The 22,580-nt window shown below is 45.8% G+C and overlaps 1 protein-coding gene across 3 annotated transcripts in view; it reads left to right on the forward strand.

Moving 5' to 3' along the window:
* The first annotated feature begins 391 nt into the window (after window positions 1-391).
* LOC138797578 (BTB/POZ domain-containing protein 2-like) overlaps window positions 392-22,580 on the forward strand; it is a 550,827-nt gene continuing 528,638 nt past the window's right edge. The window contains exon 1 of one of the 3 annotated variants that reach the window (XR_011363952.1): window positions 392-983. Coding sequence is in view for 2 of the 3 variants with exons in the window: in XM_069977918.1 (XP_069834019.1) it covers window positions 412-983 (572 nt within the window). In the remaining variant the exon portion in view is untranslated. The remainder of the gene's footprint in view (window positions 984-22,580) is intronic. The other 2 variants (XM_069977918.1, XM_069977917.1) reach the window with 2 other exon arrangements.

Below are 22,580 nucleotides of genomic sequence, written 5' to 3' on the forward strand. Positions count from 1 at the left end.
GTGTTAAGGCAGCTTAAAGGGGTACTCCGGCACTGCAGTATAATTTGTGTATGGCCAGAGAGGGGGTTGAAATAGCTCCCAGATTGCGCCGCCCCGTGGCCGCTTTCTGGTCAGAGCTACGGCGACGTCTGCTGTAACGTCTCAAGGCAGCTCAGCCATTCAGCGGCCGAGGCGGGACCCCACTATGACCGCTGAATGGCAGAGCTGACTATAGTGTGGTAACATAGCCTAATTCTGGATTCTGTGTGAGGCAGCAGCTTTAGGCACCATGTTTCCTATCACAGGACTTTCCTGCTGCCCTGGTCACACGGCTAAAGGTAACGTGCGGCTATGAGATCACGTGACACTAATGTGAGGGAGGGCGCTGAGGGGAATTGGGCTATATTTTTCTGTCCAGGCCTCGTGACGTAAATGCTTTTGAGCAATGGGTGCTCCTGGCTGTGGCGCTGCAGCCGATGTGTAGCCAGATGTCTGGGCGTGTGGTCTGGTATCGGGTGCCGTTCATCTCCGTGGCCTCCCCTCCTCATGCGCACCTGCTGCCCCATACTGTTTGTAAACAAGTTTGGTAAACTACCATCCCAGTCTGTCTGCACCCGCCCACCGGAGCTTCCACCATCCAAGATGGCGGCAGGAGGGAGCGGTGGCCTGTCGTTCCCCGGGGTAGTGGGTAATAGCACCCCCAGCAACCGCGTTGGCTCCTCAGCATCATCCTACAACTATAGCGGTGGAGCCGCCGCCGCCACGGCCCCCGGTAACCAGGCAGCGTCTACAGTGTCCTCCAGCGGGGCCTCCCCCCCTGCGGCCCCGCCTCCGCCCCCTCCTGCGGCTGCCGGCCTACTGCACCGGGAGCCCGTCTACAACTGGCAGGCCACTAAGACCACGGTGCGGGAGCGATTCACCTTCCTATTCAACAACGAGGTGCTCAGCGACGTCCACTTCCTGGTCGGGAAGGGAGTGGGAAGCCAGCGGATCCCGGCACACAGGTACATGTGATGTCACACCCACTATAACCCCAACATGTGATTTGACACTCACTATATAACCCCAGCGCGTGACGTCACACCTGCTAATATAACCTCATCCACAACATGTCACAGCCACTACTATGTCACAGCCACTACTATAACATCAGCCAGCAGATCCGGCACACATGTATCAGTGCAGTATACATAACATAATGTCACAGCCACTGTTATACCATCAGCCCAACTTGTGATGCCACAGCCATTACCAGAACATCAGCAAACAGATCCCGGAACACAGATACTGGTGGTGTAATGATGTCACAAGACCAGAAGTTTGTTCCATACTAACTTTATTTGCATAAATGATGTCTGACGTGTTATCTATATTCTTCAGGCCCCCACTATACAGTAATAGTAATTTATGGACCTTTTGTTTCATTTTACTACTTTTAAAATAAAGTTTACTTTTTTAAAAAAATGTTTTAAAATTGCCCTAGTCTTATCATCTTTCGGCCGGTAGGGCGGTGGTGTGAGATATCATTTTTTGCACTTTAATCTGTAGTTTTATTTGGTACCCCGTTTGAATATATGTGACCTATTTGATGTTTGTGCTGTGCTGTGAGTCGGGGGTGGGTCGAGGAGGTTACAGATGCCAGATGTTTAGGTAGCTGCCCGCCATGTCCTCTGCAGAATGCTCTATGTTAAATGGAACCATATCAGCTCAATTGGGCTAATATGGTTCCCTGGAGCAATGTATAAAGCTCCTGCAGCAGCCGCGGCACGGGATGATTGACAGGCAGAGAGGCCAGTAACAGACCTCTCTGCCCGTCAATCATTGGCGCGCTGACAGGCAGAGTACAGTGACTAGACACAGGCGGGGAGCCGCCTAGATGACTACTTCCCCGCCTGTGTCTGTCAGGAGCCAGGGGAATAAGTCATTTTTCCCCGTTATAAAGCTCCTGCTGCAGCTGCGGCTGGTACGTGCCGCGGCTGCTGCAGAAGCTTTGTACATTGCTCCAGGGATCCATATCAGCCCTATTGGGCTGATTGGTTCTCTTTCAAGCCGCGCTGTGCAGCCTGACGGTAAAGTATCGACTACCAGGGAATCCTGGTACCGAACTAATATTTTCCCCCAGGAATCAATATTAGAATGGATTTTTCGGTGCATCGTGCGTCTCTACGGTGTTGTATACATAACATGTGAAACGCACTATAACCCCAACATGTGACTTCACACACACTAATATTACATCATCCACAACGTGTGATGTCACAGCCACTACTATAACATCAGCCTGTGGATCCTGGCACACAGGTGCATGTGATGTCACACCCTCCTGTATATCATCCTTAATATGTGACGACACACCCACTAATAAAACCATAACCCCAATGTGTGACATCACAGCCACTGCTACGGCTAGCGGATCCTTACATAACTTGATGTCACAGCCACTATAGCCCCAACATGTGACGTCACAGCCACTACTTTAACCCCTTAGGGACCAAGCCTATTTGGGCCTTAATGACCAGGCTCATTTTTCAAAATCTGACCAGATAAATTTATTTCACGTTCACTTGCTTTGCGTTAATTTTGTCCAAACACTGTGGGGTTAACATACTGACTCTACCCCTAGATGAATTCCTTATGGGGTCTAGTTTCCAGAATGGGGTTTGCTATTGTTACGAAACGTATGAGCCTCTGAAACGTGGCTTGGTGCAGGAAATAAAATGCAATTCAAAATTCAAAAAAACTTCAAAAAAAGTATGGTTAATTTTGTACGTTCTCAAATTTGAGTATTTCCCCCCCCCAAAAAAAACTAATGCCAAAACAAAGGAAACAGATGGAAATATATGTATGATAAAAAAAAATCTTCAGAAATTACATATGTACGTAGAATATTATAGTTAAAAGTTGAAAAAAAAGAAAAATTTTCTAAATTTCTCACATTTTTTGCTTTTTTAATCTATTTAAGAAAATTATATCAAAGTTTTTTACTGCTGGGATAAAGTACAAGATGTGACAAAAAAACAATCTTAAAACCGCTTTGATGTATGAAACAGTTATAGAGTTATAAGCCAATTCAGTGATCCATACCAGATTTCCAAAATTTGGTCTGGTCATTAAGGCCCAAATAGGCTTGGTCCCTAAGGGGTTAAAATTTGTTTTTTTTATGACAATAACTGCATCACCTGCCGAATAGACCACAGGACAGATCTTGGATTAAAAGCAGCTATCCGAAGGTACAAGTGGTTTGGGAGGGTCAGATTGTGGGTACAGAGTCGCTTTAACCCCTAGGCAACCTAGGAAGTACCTGTACCCCATGGGGGACTGTCCCCAGACAACCCTGGGTGTACCGGTATGTCCTGTGCTATGCAGCCGGGTCCTCACCTTAAATGACAGGCTGCAGAGTGTCATTAACCCCTTAAACGCCCGATCGCTGTATGGTACTGCCAGAGGTCTCTTACCTTCCTCCGTGCGGTCCGATCGGCTTTCTGCTCACCGAGTCTACCACAGGCAGGCTCAATGAGCAGAAAGCCTATACCACTGCGCAAACCCCCCGGGCCACCGCCGATCCTCCTAGAGGTCCCTCAGGACGTAAGTATAAAGTTTATCTTATACTTACGTCTTGAGGGATCTCCGGGAGGCTCGGCGGTGGCCCGGGGGGGGGGGGGGGGGGGGGTTGCGCATGAGCTGGAAGCAGCCTGTCTCCGGTGGGACTGCTTCCCTGTGCAGCGGCGGTGTATACAGCCCACTATGCATATATGAATATGCTTAGTGGGCTGGGCGGGGCGCGACGTTGCTCCCCCCCCATTGTAATTCAATATAATGCTCCCCAATTTTTCGACTGTTTAATATGTAATAAAGCTGACATGTTATCTATATTCTTCAGGTCCGTACTATTACAAAGGAACAATATATGTTCATTTTATTTATAACTTACACTTTACAAATTTAACAAAAATTATTTTTATTTTTTTTAAATACATATGTTTAAAATTGCTGTATTCTGATTCCCATAACTTTTTTTTTAAATTGTTTAGCCTGTATGGTTGTCTGAGAGTCATTTTTGTGTGCCATGATCTGCAGCTTTGATTGGTACCATGTTTGCATATATGACTTTTTTTTTTTTTTTGGTGCAAACACTGTATACCATGCGAGATCAGAAATATAATAATTTAAAGGGAACCTGTCACCCCCCGTGCCGGGGTGACAGGCTCCCAACCCCCCGCTACAGCCCCCTATACTCACCTGATCCCGCCGGGTCCCGCTTCTGGATCCGGTCGGGTCACGGAGATCTCAGCTGCTGCAGCCCGGCACGCGCGCTGAGAGATGAGTCCAACGCTCATAGAGAATGACGGAGCGCTGGACTCTCCTGTCATTCTCTATGAGCGTTGGACTCATCTCTCAGCGCGCGCCGGGCTGCGGCGGCTGAGATCTCAGTGACCCGACCGGATCCAGAAGCGGGACCCGGCAGGATCAGGTGAGTATAGGGGGCTGTAGCGGGGGTCGGGAGCCTGTCGCCCCGGCACGGGGGGTGACAGGTTCCCTTTAATAGTGCAATTACGCATGTGATAATGCCATTTCCCCCTCTTTTTGTTTTTATTATAGTAGTTGGAGTTAGTAGTAGTATGCCTGACACACAGTATAGTATGTTGGGGATAGTAGCAGTATGGCTGACAGACAATAAAGTATGTTGGGGGTAGTAGTTGTATGGTTGACACATAGGACAGATCCAGGGAGGCAGGGAAGTAATTCCAATTAGGGAAAGTGGGCGGTGACTGAAGTGGGTGGGAGACAGACAGTGCAGTGAGGCATGCTGGGAGTTGTAGGCACTGACAAAGATTCAAACAGGATGTCAAAGCAGGAAGCAGTTAAAAGATATCAGGGTGCAGGGGGCATTGACAGCAGCCAGACAAGGTATAAACTGGACAGAAAGGAAGCCACTACTAATGCCTCAATGTGTCAATAGGTTTTATTTTTCTGGGGGTGGGTGGAATTCTTCTTTAAGGACAGACAAATTTTATGAATATAACCTGTGTCACTTTATTCATTAATAACTTGGGAGTGCTTTTACCTATCCGGCTGTTTCTGAGATTGTTTTCTCTTGACATATTGTACTTTACATTTCTGGTAAATTGGAGTCGATACTTATAACGAATCATTATGAAAAAAAAAAATAAATAACGTGAAAAATTGTGAAAAAATGCATTTACTTTGAATTTTTTTGCTTATACAGAAAATGGTTATGCCACATAAATTATATATTAAATAGCATTAGCAATATGTCTACTTTATGTTGGCAGCATTTATTAAACTATCTTTCATTTTTTGCTTAAAGCTTAAAACAGCAGCAATTTTTCAAATTTTCAGTAAAATTTCTAAATTAGATATTTTTAGGGACCTGTTCAGGTTTAAAGTGTATTTGAGGGGACTGTATGTTAGAAAGTCCCACAAAGTACCACATTTCAGAAACTGCACCCCCCCAAACTCTGCAAAAGCACATCCAAAGCATTTTCTCCCGAGTACGGAAATACCCCACACGTGGACATAAAGTGCCAAGCGGGCGCAGGACGAGCCTCCGAAGGGAAGGAGTGCCAATTGGCTTTTGGAAGCTGAATTTCACTGGAATGGATTTTAACGGCCATGTCGCTTTTACAATTACATTCCAGCCAAATCCAGCCTCCAAAAACCAAATGGCGCTCCTTTCCTTTTGGAGGCTTACCCTTCATCCGCATAGCGCTTTATGCCCACATGAGAGGTATTTTCGTACTCAGGGGAAATAGCTCTACACATTTTTTTTTTTTTTTTTTTTTTTAACTTTTAACCCCTTTTGAAAATGAAAAAATCAAGACAAGATCAATGATTTTAGTGTAAAAAAATTTTTTACACTCAAATGTTGGTCTTGCCTTGATTTTCTATTTCCACAAAGGGTTAAAAAAGAAAATCAATGCAAAACGTGTAGGGTAATTTCCCCTGAGTACGAAAATACCCCATGTGTGGACGTAACGGGCACAGGGCAAGCCACCAAAGGGACAGAGCGTCATTTAGAGGCTGAAATGGAGGATGAAGGCCATGTCGCAATTACAAAGCTCCTGTGCTGCCAGGACAGTAGAGACCCCCACAAGTGACCCCATTCTGGAAACTACACCCCATAAGGAATCTAACAAGGGGAGCAGTGAGCATATGGACCCCACTGGTGATGGGCACATATGTAGAACATGTGCCGTGGAAAAAAACAAACACTTTTCATTTTCACGGCACAAATGTGCGCGTCACCAGGGGGCCATATCCCGGCTGCACCCCTTGTTAGATTCCTTATGGGGTGTAGTTTCCAGAATGGGGTCACTTGTGGGGGGTTTCTACTGTCCTGGCAGCACATAGGCTTTGTAATTGCATCATGGTAAGTCTCTAATGGGAATGGCGGACATACCTATTTAGCTGTGGAAAATGGGCAATTTTAATTTATTTGGGAGTATTAGGCCAATTATTAGTTAATAAGGTTGAAAATGGCAGGTGTCCATCAAATTCAACCTGTGTTGATCCAGAGGAAGGCAAAATACCCTCGTGAGGCAGACGACAATAGCCTCATCACGGGGAAAAATTCCTTCCCGACTCCAAAATCAGAATAATCTCTGGAAAAATGTAGAAAATGTAGAACTCCAATGACATGTGGTATGCCTTGAAGCGATCCTGTATGCAGAGGCTGGGGTGATCAGGACAGGAGTAACTCTGGAAAATGGTGTCCTTTCTGATCCCCCTGTTACGCCACACTCTGCACTTCTTCTGGGATCTCCCACTTTCCAGTGTGGGGGACGTCACCTGGAAAATGTTGCCCTGGTGCGATATTCGGTCCTTAATATCCAGAAGCGCTGGGTCCGCTCCATGGCTGCTAAATATTAGGCTCTATTACTGCTTCTGGTATTTTCGGATCAGCGAGGGACCGGAAGAGGGGGTGCTGGTACAAAAGTTATCCCCGTACAGGTGGTAACCTTTTTCCAGCAGTGGGAAGATCAGTTTCCAAACGATCTTCCCACTAACTTGGAGGATGGGGGGGCATCTGGGAGCTGGATTCGGCTGTCCCTTCCTTTATACACTTTAAGGGTACAAACCCACTTGACGTACCGTGATCTCTTATTGGGATACTGCTGACAGAAAAGACGTGCCTGGGGGTCAGCATACGCTACGCTGGATGATTAGGATGAATGGAGGAAAAATGTATCCCCCCCATTAATCCTCACTGGCTGTTTCCGTGTCTGAGGCAATAATAGCGTTGCCGAAAACACCCTGGGGCCAACTTTATACGGGGATTAGTCTATGGTGTACGTAAATGTGTAGTGTAGTGTAGTGTAAAACTTTTTCATGTAGTGTGGTGTAATGTAGTGTTTTTTGGGTTTTTTTTTTTGACAGTAAGAAAAAATATACCCATGCCAAGAAAGGAGTTGCTGATAAATCCCTCACTTTTGTGCGGTACTTATCAGCAGACAGTGGCAGTAGGATATAGGGGGGAAAGCCCCTACACCAGAAAGGAGTTGCTGATCAGCACTTAGCGACGTTAGGGCGCATAAAAAGAAGAAAAAAAATTGGAACTGGTCAGTGAATAATATACACTGATCAGCCGCTAGGGGGCGGTAGAGTGAAGCGGCCGAAGATATTCGACGGAAGAGCAAGAAGAGCTGAAGATTTTCAATGTTAGACGACACAAAGAGCCCGAAGACCCGACGGGAGCCGACGGAAGAAGAGGACGCCGCAGGACCGCCGATCTTCGCTCTGGACGCCGGGATCAGGTGAGTATAGTGCACCCAGTGGCGTAGCCACCGTGGTCGCGGGGGTCGCCGCCGCGACCAGGCCCGCCACAAGGGGGGCCCGCGGGGCCCCCCGATCAATCACTCTTGTGACCGCAAGCATTGTTTTGCTTGCGGTCACAAGAGTCTGGCTCCATCTTTCCCACGGCTGCTGCGCGGCTGCCGGGGGTGTCGCGTCTTACCCCCGGCAGCGCGCGCATCCCAGAACTCCCTGCGCGCCTTGGGCCCTGACTTCCGGTTTCCGGCGCGCAGGGAGTTCTGGGATGCGCGCGCTGCCGGGGATAGGACGCGACACCCCCGGCAGCCGCGCAGCAGCCGGGGACAGATCGAAGGAGTGAGGATCAACGTGGGAGCGCGATGTCAGGTGAGTTAAGTTTTGTTTTTTTTATCAGCCTGTACGGGTGGGGGGAAAGGAGGGGGGCATCTATGAGGGTGGGGGGAAGGAGGGGGCCATCTATGAGGGTGGGGGGAAGGAGGGGGCCATCTATGAGGGTGGGGGGAAAGAGGAGCCATCTATGAGGGTGGGGGGGGGGAAAGGGGACCATCTATAAGGGAGGGAGGAAGGGGACCATCTATAAGGGAGGGGGGGAAAGGGGACCATCTATAAGGGAGGGGGGGAAAGGGGACCATCTATAAGGGAGGGGGGGAAAGGGGACCATCTATAAGGGAGGGAGGAAGGGGACCATCTATAAAGGGGTGGAAAGGGGACCATCTATAAAGGGGGGGAAAGGGGACCATCTATAAGGGAGGGGGGGAAAGGGGACCATCTATAAGGGAGGGGGGGGAAAGGGGACCATCTATAAAGGGGTGGAAAGGGGACCATCTATAAGGGAGGGGGGAAAGGGGACCATCTATAAGGGAGGGGGGGGGGAAGGGGACCATCTATAAGGGAGGGGGGGGAGGGGACCATCTATAAGGGAGGGGGGGGGAAGGGGACCATCTATAAGGGAGGGGGGGGAAGGGGACCATCTATAAGGGAGGGGGGGGGGAGGGGACCATCTATAAGGGAGGGGGGGGGGGGGAGGGGGCCATCTATAAGGGAGGGTGGGGGGAGAGGGGGCCATCTATAAGGGAGCGTAAGGGGGTAGAGGGGGCCATCTATAAGGGAGGGGGTAGAGGGGGCCATCTATAAGGGAGGGGGTAGAGGGGGCCATCTATTTGGGGGGGGCAACATAGGGGGAGAGGGAATACACAGAGGGGGGCATATATTATTAGGAGGTCACATAGAGTCAGGGCTACCCACTAAATGAGGGTGTAAAGGGGACAGTACAGATGTGCAGTGTGTAGAGAGATGGAGATGGTGTCAGAGTGTGGAGCCTAATATGTCTGTCTGGCAGATTCTGTGGATTCGTGGCTCGGAGAAGTTCTCATAACGGCCTAGGACGGATGGAGAAGAAGATGAAAAGGAAAGAACTCCGATCAGAAAAGAAGTCTCCTGTGAGTCACCTGATATAACTGCACAGTAATGTATATGGTGTATAGAGCCTGTGTAGAGCTGGGGCCACCTCTATATGACTGGATGAGGTGATTTAGTATACTGGATTTGGTCAGTAACAATATGGTGGTGATGGTGGTGGTTGTGGTGTGGCGGTAATGTTTCCTCCCTATATACTGGTATTACTGGTAATATTGGTCTCAGTATACAGGATTTGGTCGGTAACAGTATGGCGGTAATAGGTAATATCTGTCTTGGTGTGTGTGTGTGTATATATATATATATATATATATATATATATATATATATATATATATATATATATATATATATATACAGTGGTACCTTGGTTTAAGAGTAACTTCGTTTAAGAGCGTTTTGGTTTAAGAGCTCACAGTTTTCAAAATTGTGACTTGGTTTAAGAGCATTGCTTTGGTTTAAGAACTTCCTGTATTGGGTGGGAGCGTGAGTGGAGAAGGGGCATGGCCTGCATAGCGGGGTCTACAGCACTGTACTCTAAACACCTTCCAAATCATAGCAGATCCCCTTCAGGCTGGGGCTTACATCAGGGGACAGGACTGTGGGGGGGGGGGTAATCTCTCCATAGCTGTAACCCCTCTCTCCCCGGACAGAGAGTGCTGCATGTATGTGCCCACATCTGCCCTGCTCATTCCTTCATGCTCCCTGCAGTCTCTGTCAGCCCTTGTGTTTCCCATCATCTCCATTACTGTACAGTACAGAATAATAAATATATTTGGGGTGTGGAACCAATTGTCTGCATTTACATGATTTCTTATAGGAAAATTTGCTTTGGTTTAAGAGTGGATTTGGATTACAAGCACGGTCCTGGAACGAATTATGCTCATAATCCAAGGCACCACTGTGTGTGTGTGTGTGTATATATATATATATATATATATATATATATATATATATATATATATATATATACATACACACACACACAACAGCATCACTTGGTCGTGAAAGGAGGGGGGGGGGGGCCCAAGTTGGCCTCTCGCACCAGGGCCCAGGAGACATTTGCTACGCCCCTGAGTGCACCTACACTATACACACCTGTTCTGCACCCCTCAGCTACCTAACTGAGGGGTGCAGAACACGGGGAAACTTTTTTTTAACTATTTGATCGGCCGGCCCATCATGTCGATCGTGGGGTTGGCACCGGCGCCATCTTTTGCTGGGTCACTAATGGCGATTGGTGCTGTCTCGGAAATCACCAATCGCCAAAGCTGTTTTCAGCTGCCTTCAGCTGATCTGAATTGATCAGCCTATAGCAGCGATCGCTGGCTCCCCGTGCCGACAAGCGGAGATGGCCTTCTATACATTATAGCAATCGGGGAAACCTCGGACGTAAGTGTATGCCCGTTTGCGTTAAAGCCCACCCTGTCGTTAAGGGGTTAATCTGACAATTAGCTTTTGTATTGCATTGCACATCATGTTTTAAATTTTAAGAATTAATAAGTCTTTCCTTGTAGTCTTATAGAACTTATTCTTCCGAAGGTAGAAAAAATTTTACCATTGTGTTATATGGAGATTAGTTGTACCATTGCGATATATTGGGATTAGTTTGGGTGCTGGGATATAGTGAGATATCCATAATTGGCCCCATATTGCTTGATAAGTATAGGTGTTGGCAGCGAATAGTTGTAAGAGATACATGAGAAGGGGGAAAGGTCCTCAAATTAGATATTTATTGTAGGTAAATAAAATAAGTAAAATTTATGTAGATTTTATTGAGCAACAATTTACACATGTAGAAATAGAGCAACTAATGACGACTTTCAGATATACGGAGTGGTACAATAAGGAAGCGTTAATGAACACACTGGGTAAACTGCAGCTACCACATAGGAGGCTGTCTTGATGGACACTTTCCGGGGACGAGAGGGGAAGGGAGGGGAGGGGGAGTTGGATGTTGGGGTAGAAAAATTAATAGTGGATTATTATCTAGTATTCAAATTATGCTGATTTTGGACCTTATTCAGGCAGAGATTAGAACCTGGATATTTGGCAATTTAAGCCATATCATGCTGCCATTTCCTCATATTGATTTTTATTTTTCATTATGGCCTTTTAAAAGGGCCCGAAGTGCAATGTGAATCCATTTGTATGTATTGGCATCTGTTCTGCTCTTTGACCAATAAAAAAAAAAAAAAAATGTAGATAAACACAAATTGCTTCTTAAAAAAACAAAAGGAAAAAAAAAACTAGAAAAAATAAAATAGAAATGAAAAAAATAAAAATGTCACAGGAGAAAAATAAAAATCGAAATATAAGTATAGGTAATACAATGTGAAGTTCCAATTGGGTCCGTATAAATAATAGAAAAGTGTGCAAACTTGGCAGTAAGAGATTAAAGGGGTAGTGCGGCGGTAAAGCATTATTGACAGAATAACACACATTACAGTCTGTGAATGGCCCCCTTCCCCGTGTCCCACCACCCCCACCCGTGTACCCGGAAGTGTGGTGCGCTATACATACCTGTCACGTGCCGACTCGTCTGCGATGTTGTCTTCGAATCCCTCCGAGCGTCCCGAGTGCCGGCCGCTCTCTTCAGCGTCATCGGCTGCTCAGCCGCGATTGGCTGAGCATAACTGTGCTCAGCCAATCGCGGCTGAGCAGCCGATGACGCGGCCGCGTCATCAGCTGCTCAGCCGCGATTGGCTGAGCCAAACTGTGCTCAGCCAATCGCGGCTGAGCATCTGATGACGCTGAAGAGGGCGGCCAGCACTCGGGACGCTCGGAGGGATTCGCCCCGGCCGTCCGAAGACGACATCGCAGACTGAAGATCGGAGATGAGTCGGCACGTGACAGGTATGTATAGCGCACCACACTTCCGGGTACACGGGTGGGGGGGGGTGGGACACGGGGAAGGGGGCCATTCACAGACATAACATACATTACAAAGTTGTATAACTTTGTAATGTGTGTTATTCTGTCAATAATTCTTTACCGCCGCACTACCCCTTTAAAGTCTATTTAGGCTAAGGCTGCGTTTACACAGGCAGATTTATCTGACAGATCTTTTAAGCCAAAGCCAGGAACAGATGATAAACAGGGAACAGGTCATAAAGGAAAGACTGAGATTTTGCCGCTTTTCAAATCCATTCCTAGCTTTGGCTTCCAAAATCTGTCAGATAAATCTGCCTGTGTAAACGCACCATTAGTTGCAATTGTTAAGACACATAGATAGATTTGTAAGACTTCCACAGTACTAGTAAATAAGACTAAGTATTATATATTGCTGTGGCAGAATGCCACTGCTCACCAGCTCCTGTTGTGAATGTACTCTCTCCTGCTCGGTATAAGAATGACAGGCGCTTCGGCATTGCACAGCAGCTCCTCATTGCAAATGTTCTTGTTAGAGTTCAGTCTGTGTGTGTGAATTCGGCTGGAAGAATCAGCCAACGCCCGATTTCTCTCTGACCTGTTCACACTACATGCTCTGCTGCCAGAGAGCAGACAACCGGTCTCATGTCTTCTCCTGATTCCTCACCAAAGGAAAAGAAAAAAAGCTGGACACTATATATTTAAGCGCACACCACTATATACATACAATACACAATATTTATTGGGACAAAATACAAGACATCACAACAAACAGCAGAATAAAGACAATTAAAAAACCACAAAGGTATATACAGAACAAAGTAGGGGAGCAAAATACTTCCCTACTAAACCAGGAAATCAAGAATGTTAATATTGCTCCACATGAAACAAGTATGTCAAATAAACAACAGATATGGCTCCAAAATGTGCAACCAACAAAAAAATATATATTCGATAGATACTAATAAATATAAACAAGCAAAGCGCTATATCGCAAATGTGCAATAGAAAATCATAGTATCATTGAAACATGAAATGAAAACCTAATACAAAAAAGAAGCCAAACCATGAGTAAAGCATAGGTACAACGTGAGCAGATGCCCTGGTGCAGACCCGATTATCATTACTGTGGAATGGGGCCCTTAGACTTTGCCTCTGCCTCATCCTTTTGTACTGCGATACCTCCTGTGCTCGACCTTGGACTGAACTCCCTAGTTCAGTCCGTATCCCTAGTTAGGCTAGGGACTGTCGCCCAGTTGCTGCCCTGGGGTTTAGCCTAGGGGGGCAAGTAGGTAGGGACAGGGGTTGCGGGTCTAGAGAAGGGACTGCTATCTTCCCGGACCCCAGGAGTCCCTGACAGTTCTCTCTTCTGCTTGATGTGAGAATGACAGGTGCTTTGGCACTGCACGCCACTCCATAATACGGGTGATGGATCTTGCTCGTGCGCAGAAGAGAATGTTGCACGCCGAACCACAAGGTCGCATGGCGCCAATTTTGAAGCGCTGTTTGTAGTCATGATTGTCCTGTAGGAGGCTTGCACGGTGGCTATGATGGTGCTATTTGTGGCATATAATCCAGCTGAATGCGTTTCGAAGCCTTCTTGGCCTTTTTCTCTTATTGCCCTATGACAGCACCCCTGGAGAGGACCACCTCCTACTCCCATTGGACAGGAAACAGGACCACTGGATCTTAAAAGAATCGCCTCCTCTCACCAACACCAGTTACTGTTACCTGTCCTGCGGGAGCAGGACGTGGAGGATTCTCTCCTCCAGGCTGAACCATCATAGGGACTGCGGATCACCGGCGTAGTTATCTGCTCACCGGCTCCCTGACGACCGCTGTCAAGCCTGGCTCCCGCTCCGGCACCTGCAGACGATGGGCAGGGACGCGGTGACGTTGCACGCAGTGACGTGGCGTGCGCAGCGTCCCTCGTGCGCCGTTTGCGCGTTACCGGAAGTGGGTACGCGCTGACGTCACGGGGGGGGGGGGGGGGGGGGGGAAGTCCTGAGGGCCTTGTTCTTCAGACTCCAGGCCAATAGCCTGTCGGGAGTCTGACTGTGGGAGTGTGTGCCGCACAGCACCGCGGCGGGGGGCGGAGCCAGCCAGACCCTAGGCGTGCAGGCGCCACAATTTAAACCGGCAGCATGGAGACTCTGAGTGCCTTGCACTCTTGCACTAGTTTGGCTGCTCGTGTATGCGGTTGATCTAATTTCTACCAGCTGGGAACCATTTACTACCTATCCTGGGTCAGATGGAGTCCCAAGGCGCTGACACTGCTCAATCTTCTGCGGCTCAGACATCTTCAGCAGAGATTCCAGCGGTATGGTGGGGTAAGAGGGGAGATCCCCATATTCATTTCATTTTTTCTTCTGATATCTTATTCCAGTTCATTATTTATTTCTAGGATGAAGCTGCTAGGAAAGAACTTTCTAAAAACAGAGATTGTCCTATATGCAAAAAGAGACTTAGTAGCTCATATACTAAAGCCCTTTGTGGAGGTTGTATGAACCGTGTATTGGAAGAACAGGGACCCTCTTTTATGAGGAATATGAGGGACATGGTTAGGCATGAAATCAGGGTATGTATTCATTATTTTCAGGGTTTCGCCTATTATTATATATGCTCCTGAATCCTAGTTCTTTTTATTATATTTTCTGCAGGCCTCACTCCCCTCTCGCCCTTCACCTTCGGATGCTACAACTGCTCCTGTGGTCATCCAGGTACCTCCGGCTGACTCACAGCCTACTGAGGTCGCAGGACCTAGCCAGATTGTGATTTCCCCTCCTTCTATTGAGGAGGATCAGGAACTGGTGTCTTTAGAGGATCTGAGTGAACCAGCATATGAAGTAGAGGAGACTGCTGGGGATGATTCCTCTACTCCAGTGGAGTATATTGACTCTTTGGTTAAAGCCGTTCGCTTAACTATGGAAATAGACGACACCCCAGAACCTAAAACCAAACAAGATATGATGTTTCAGGAACTGGCTCCAAAAAAGCGTCTTGTTTTCCCTATTCACCAGAGCATAAAGTCTCTCATTAGCCATGAGTGGGAAAATCCAGATAGGAAAATTTTCATCCCTCAGGCTGTAAGTAAAGTAATGGGTTTCTCGCTTGGATAATTTTTATATGAAATCCATACTTAATATTTATTTCCTTCTTTCTTCCTTATAGTATAAAAGGAAATATCCCTTCAGCCAGGAGGACTGCGAGACTTGGCAGGGAGCACCTAAGATCGACCCTCCAGTGGCAAAAATTACGAAAAGGAATGCACTACCTTTTGAGGACTCAGCGGTCATAAAGGACCCATTGGATAAGAGAGCAGAAGTATACCTGAGGAAAAATTGGGAGGCTACAACATCTGCTTTCCAACCCCTAATTGCGACTACTTCAGTAGCTAGATCCCTGAAGTATGGACGGCAGAGCTGAAGGACAAGGTCAGAGAAACTAACCCTAACCAGGATTTCACACAGGCCTTCTCTACGATGGATAATGCCATAGCCTTTATGGCTGAAGCAACTGCTGACGCTTTAAAACTGACTGCCTGGTCAGCCGCTCTCTCTAACTCAGCTAGACGCACTTTATGGCTGAAGTATTGGAAGGGCGATACGACATCTAAGGCTAAGTTATGTGGCATTCCCTGTGAAGGGAAGTTCCTTTTCGGGTCAGCACTTGACAACGTCCTGGAGAAAGCTTCCGATAGGAAGAAGGGGTTTCCTATTATCCCTCAACATCCCAGCAGACCAGCCAGGGGAAGAGGTAGGAAGCCAAGAGGTGGGGGGAATTCTTCCACTAGAAAGGATTGGAGGCCAGCTAAGAAAAGCAAGGGGTTTCTTTTTTCCCTCCTCTGATAGCAAGAAACCTGCACAATGACATGAGGTCCCTGTGGGAGGGCGGTTGTCAAATTATGTCTCAGAATGGTGTACCATCTCTGCCAGTTTATTTGTATTGGACATAGTAAAGTTTGGCCTAAAAATTTCTTTTGCGTCCTCCCCAGGGGAAAGGTTCGTGTGTACTGATTTATCCTCAGACCCACGCAAACACTCTGCTCTTGTAGCAAGAGCAAACTCCTTACTACAGAAGAAAGTTTTAATCCCAGTACCAAAAGCCCAAAGAAAGGTGGGATTCTATTCCACTTTATTTTTGGTCCAGAAACCCAATGGTTCATTCCGTACCATTATTAACCTCAAACCTCTGAATAGGGTCCTCACCTATGAGAGGTTCAGAATGGAATCCATCTCCTCTGCTATTCTGAACCTCTCAGAATTCTGTTTCATGGCCACTATTGATCTGAGAGACGCATACTATCATATCCCTATGCATCCAGATCATCAGAGATATCTGAGGGTAGCAGTTAACATGGGTGGGGAAATCAATCATTTCCAGTTCACAGCTATGCCCTTTGGAATTTCCCAGGCCCCGAGAGTATTTACTAAAGTAATGGCAGAAGTTATAGAACATCATAATCATTCCCTATTTAGATGATTTTCTGATTGTTAATAACTCTCAGTCTGCATTACTAATATATCAATAAGTGTGGTATGTAACACTAAGTACCATATGATGCCAAAATTCCTAGCACTACTTGATAAAACTCTTAAAGATAGGATATGCTTGAATGAGGAGTATTTATTGTGGTAACACCTTCACCAATATTTACAAATTATAAAGTAGCTTGTGACAATTTATGCACATAATCGTGCCAATATATCGAAGTTCATGCACACAGTTGTACTGTTCTTTCTCTGTGTCGTTATGATATAGTACAGTCCAGAACCTGTGTCGGTCTATTAGCTGTATTCCAAGATAACAAATAGTACCAATCAACCAAATCTACACCGTGATGGCTTCAACAACCAAACTACTCCGTCTCTGTTCAGGTTGTACGTATAGTAGTCAGTCAGACAAATCACGGTTTATGTAGCATAACGCCTCGCCCAACGCGTTTCAGTCACTAGTAGTCGTGACCTCATCAGGGGCGCTGAGGCTAATTGCGGAATGTGACAGTATGTATACAGTTAGATACAATACATGGTACACATAACATCAGAGGACTGTGCAATATATTTGCAAGGCACAGCAATATGGCTACTCACTATACCGATGTCAGGAGCAATAAGAGGGATGGTCCTAGGTAGCAGTGGCTACAGTCGACCCTGTAATAAGTAAATATGTGGCTATCAATACCGATCTACCGATACCACCCTAGGATGAGAATAAGTAAATATACTCACAATGTCCCCTCTCGTATACGTTTTTGTGTGAGTGCACAATGTTCCTGGGTATATCTGCCCAAAAGGAAAATATACAGAGGTAAGAATACTTGTAGTGTAAGCCTGGTGTGGGCTCTATATTGATAGTTGAACTTACATTGCTGTCCAATATGGAGCCCACACCAGGCTTACACTACAAGTATTCTTACCTCTGTATATTTTCCTTTTGGGCAGATATACCCAGGAACATTGTGCACTCACACAAAAACGTATACGAGAGGGGACATTGTGAGTATATTTACTTATTCTCATCCTAGGGTGGTATCGGTAGATCGGTATTGATAGCCACATATTTACTTATTACAGGGTCGACTGTAGCCACTGCTAACCTAGGACCATCCCTCTTATTGCTCCTGACATCGGTATAGTGAGTAGCCATATTGCTGTGCCTTGCAAATATATTGCACAGTCCTCTGATGTTATGTGTACCATGTATTGTATCTAACTGTATACATACTGTCACATTCCGCAATTAGCCTCAGCGCCCCTGATGAGGTCACGACTACTAGTGACTGAAACGCGTTGGGCGAGGCGTTATGCTACATAAACCGTGATTTGTCTGACTGACTACTATACGTACAACCTGAACAGAGACGGAGTAGTTTGGTTGTTGAAGCCATCACGGTGTAGATTTGGTTGATTGGTACTATTTGTTATCTTGGAATACAGCTAATAGACCGACACAGGTTCTGGACTGTACTATATCATAACGACACAGGGAAAGAACAGTACAACTGTGTGCATGAACTTCGATATATTGGCACGATTATGTGCATAAATTGTCAGAAGCTACTTTATAATTTGTAAATATTGGTGAAGGTGTTACCACAATAAATACTCCTCATTCAAGCATATCCTATCTTTATGAGTTTTATCAGTCTGCATTACTGTCAGATATTAATTTTGTTCAGTCAGTCTTCCTCTCACTAGGCTGGGAGGTGAATGAGGATAAATCAAATAAGATTCCATCTCAATATTGTAAATTCCTAGGGATCTGTTTAGACTCTCGTCTACAAAAGTCCTTCCTGCCAGATAACAAAATTTCATTAGTACAGACTAAAGTAAGGGAGATCAGGTCCCATCCCCTAGTATCTTTCAGATGAGCCATGTCTCTGCTGGGGTTATTAACATCCTGCATTCCAGCGGTCCCCTGGGCACAGTATCATACTAGAGTGCTTCAATCACAGATTTTAGCTGAATGGGATGGTTTGCTTGATTCCCTAGACTCCCCTTTCATTATATCTCCACAGACTGTAAGATCCCTGTTCTGGTGGGAACAACAAGAAAATCTGTGCAAAGGGCTCCCATGGAACATTCAGGGAGTGGTAACGATTTCAACAGACGCCAGCCCATCAGGTTGGGGGGCTCATTCGGAGTCCCTTCTCCTACAAGGAATTGCAGACTGTGGGGAACCCCGAAGATGGACTTACCATTCTAATTGCACCCTTCTGGCCCAGAAGGGTGTGGTTCAGTTGGTTGAGAAAAATGTCGATAGCCGACCCATGGGCCCATGGGTACTACCAGAGAGACGGGATCTCCTGTGCCAGGGCCCAGTCTACCACCCGACAGTACAGAATCTACATCTGACGGCCTGGCGTGTGAGAGGCAGCTCCTAATCGATAGAGGTCTGTCTCCCCAGGTGATTTCTACATTGCTAGCAAGTCGTAAGAGAGTAACATCTATGATTTACCTCAGAACCTGGAAATCCTTCTGTGCTTTTGTGAACCAGCCTATTAACGCTCTAGCCCCTCCTAATATTTCCCTAATTCTGGACTACCTACAGGAGGGCTTAAAAAAGAAATTAAGACCTAGCACCATTAAAGTCCAAGTGTCAGCACTGAGTGGGTTATTTGATTACAGACTGGCGGAGCATCCTTGGATTAATAGGTTCACTAAAGCCGCAGTTAGACTTAACCCTACCTCTAAGTCCAGACTACCACCATGGGACCTGATTTACCAATTAAGTTTCTATCCTGGAAACTAGCCTTTCTATTAGCCATCACACCAGCTAGAAGGGTTAGTGAAATTAGAGCCTTTTCTATTGTAGCTCCCTGCATGACCATCAGAGATGACAGGATTATTCTATCACCCGATCCTGCGTTTCTCCCTAAGGTTGTTTCCAATTTTCATAGAACCCAAGACGTAGTACTTCCCTCCTTTTGTGATAATCCAACTAATGAGAGAGAAGCAGCCTTCCACACTTTAGATGTGAGACGTATTATTTTACACTACCTTGATGTAACTAGAAGTTGGAGACATAGCAACAGTCTCGTCATTTCCTTTCAGGGAAAAAATAGGGGGAAAGCAGCTACATCACAGACAATCTCTAGATGGGTCAGACAGACTATTGGAGAATGCTATAAGCGTAGTGGGAAAGATGTTCCGGTGGGCTTTGGGGCACATTCGACTAGGGCAGTGGCCACTTCATGGGCAGAGAGGGCCTCTGTCCCCTTAGAACAGATTTGCAGAACAGCTACATGGAGCACCCCTCACACGTTCTTCAAACACTACAGACAACAACTATCCTCTACAGAAGAGCTTACATTTGGACGTAGGGTCCTTCAGGCAGTAGTCCCCCCCCCCCCCCCCCCCCTAGGCGGGGTAAAAAGATTCCTAGTCTACTCTCCAGGGGTGCCGTCATAGGGCGATAAGAGAAAACATAAATTACTAACCGGGTAATTTCTTTTCTTTGAGCCCATGACTGCACCCCGCCTAATACCCACCCTGTTAAGTACCATAAATTATTTAAAAAAAAAACAAAACATAATATTTATATATATATATATATATATATATTACACATACAGACACAATATTGTTCTATGCTGTATTTATTAACCTTCACTCCTAGGAACCTTGCTGAGAAACTGGTGTTGGTGAGAGGAGGCGATTCTTTTAAGGTCCAGTGGTCCTGTTTCCTGTCCAATGGGAGTAGGAGGTGGTCCTCTCCAGGGGTGCCGTCATGGGCTCAAAGAAAAAAAATTACCCGGTTAGTAATTTGTTTTTGTTTTTTTTGTTTGTTTTTTAACAGCAGTAATGGATAAGCATGACTAGGTATGTCTGTGGTATGTTTGATGGTATTTCCCTGATTGGTCCATTGTATTTAGTTCAAAGTTTGGTGGAAAACATGGACCCGGAGTATCCTTAAACAGGGATACACAAATAGAATTCTAGAATGAATTTATGCTGACATTAGGTAGAAAATAACAGTTAACATTGTATATATAAAGTATAAAAATATTGCCTGATTCAAAAGGCACAAAATAAGTTTATGTAAGCTGAAATAAGTTGTGTAGAGATAGGAATATAATTATAACATACATAAAGGAAGCCTTATTTATGACATAAAAAAAAAGGGGTGTCAGAAATAATGGTTATCTGTCTGTATAATAGTGACCTTGTGGTATATGAACTTCATAGATACTTGACAGGAGTAATTAGGGCTACATAATAAGGATAGATATTCTGCATTTGGGTAGAAAGAGACTTCTGGGGCTTGTAGCTTGCCCTCCCTGTGGCTTTAACCCGTACGTCATATGTCCTCAATAGCACTTCAAAGCGGGGCTTTGAAGCGCCGCGGCCCCAGGTGCCGCGTGTAGCCCGGGACCGCCGCTATTAGCGGGCACGGTCTGATGGCCGTGCCCGCTAATTAGCTAATCTGAGGCAGCTGTCAAAGTTGACAGCTGTCTCCGATTACCGGAGGCAACCGTTCCCTGGTGTCTAGTGGGTCCGTCTCGGAGGAGCGATCTCCCTGTCTGATGCCGGCCGGGGACTCGTCCAAGATGGCGCCGTCCCCAGCTCGGCACTCATTTGTTTACGGCTGCAGCAGCCAAAAGCAAACGAGTGCCGATCTAATTGATCTTTGCTGTATATCTATACAGCAAAGATCTCAATGAGGGATCAAAGTGTATATACTAGAAGTCCCCTAGGGGGACTTCTAGTATATGTGTAAAAAAAAAAATAAAAAAAAGTGTTGTTAATAGTAAAAAGCCCATTCCCCTAATAAAAGTTTGAATCACCCCCCTTTCCCAGGTTTTAAATAAAAGTAAATAAATAAACATGTTTGGTATCGCCGCGTGCGTAATCGCCCGAACTATTAATTAGTCACATTACTAATCTCGCACGGTAAACAGCGTCAGCGCAAAAAAATCCCAAAGTGCAAAATTGTGCATTTTTGGTCGCATCAAATCCAGAAAAAATTTAATAAAGCGATCAAAAAGTCGTAAATGCGCAATCATGGTACCAATAGAAAGTAAACATCATCGGGCAAAAAATGAGACCTGACACAGCCCCATAGACCAAAGGATAAAAGCGCTATAAGCCTGGGAATGGAGCGATATTAAGGAACGTATATTTGTTAACAATGGCTTGAATTTTTTACAGGCCATCACATACAATATAAGTTATACATGTTATACATCGTTTTAATCGTAACAACTTGAGGAACATGCACAACAAGTCAGTTTTACCCCAGGGCGAATGGCGTAAAAACAAAGTCCCCCCAAATAAAAGAGATGCGTTTTTTTTTTTTTAATTTCTCCACACTTTGGATTTTTTTCTGGTTTCGCAGTGTACTTAATGCAAAAGTTCAGCCTGTCATTGCAAAGTATAATTAGTGACGCAAAAAATAAGGGCTCATGTGGGTTTCTAGGTGGAAAAATGCAAGTGCTATGGCCTTTTAAACACAAGGAGGAAAAACCGAAAACGCAAAAACGAAAATGGGCCCCGTCCTTAAGGGGTGTAACTGTCATATTTTTTTTAAAATTTTTTTTTTTTTTATTGCCGAAATCAGTAGTCTAAGCGATTTTTAAGAAACTCTGTAATAGGTGTTATCAGCCACAAAAAGCCTCCTTCTGTACTCGAGGCAATTTCCCAGCCTCCCCCCCTGACTTATTATCTGTGCATTATCATGCAAACACGTCTTCATTACAGAGAAGCCAGTGAAGACGTGTTCTGCTCTCTCCATTCTATCCTTATGGAGGGGGAGGGACTGAGGGAGATGAGGGAGCAGGAAGAGGTGACATGAAGGTCAGCTGTTTGTAGACTCTATGGGCACCTAAAACGCTGGATTCAGGGGTCAGAAAGGTCAGTGCTTATCTCTGAACTTACTGAGAGAAGATTGCAGGGTGTTGTGCTTCGCAAGACTGCTCCGTGCTCAGTCACTCCTAACAGCCCCTCCACTCTCCATAGCCATTTTTTGTGTGATTGGTTCCCTTTAAAACATTTGCAGCAATTTTCCAAATTTTCAAAATC

This window comes from Dendropsophus ebraccatus, chromosome 7, assembly GCF_027789765.1.
Source record: "Dendropsophus ebraccatus isolate aDenEbr1 chromosome 7, aDenEbr1.pat, whole genome shotgun sequence".
NCBI lineage: Eukaryota > Metazoa > Chordata > Amphibia > Anura > Hylidae > Dendropsophus > Dendropsophus ebraccatus.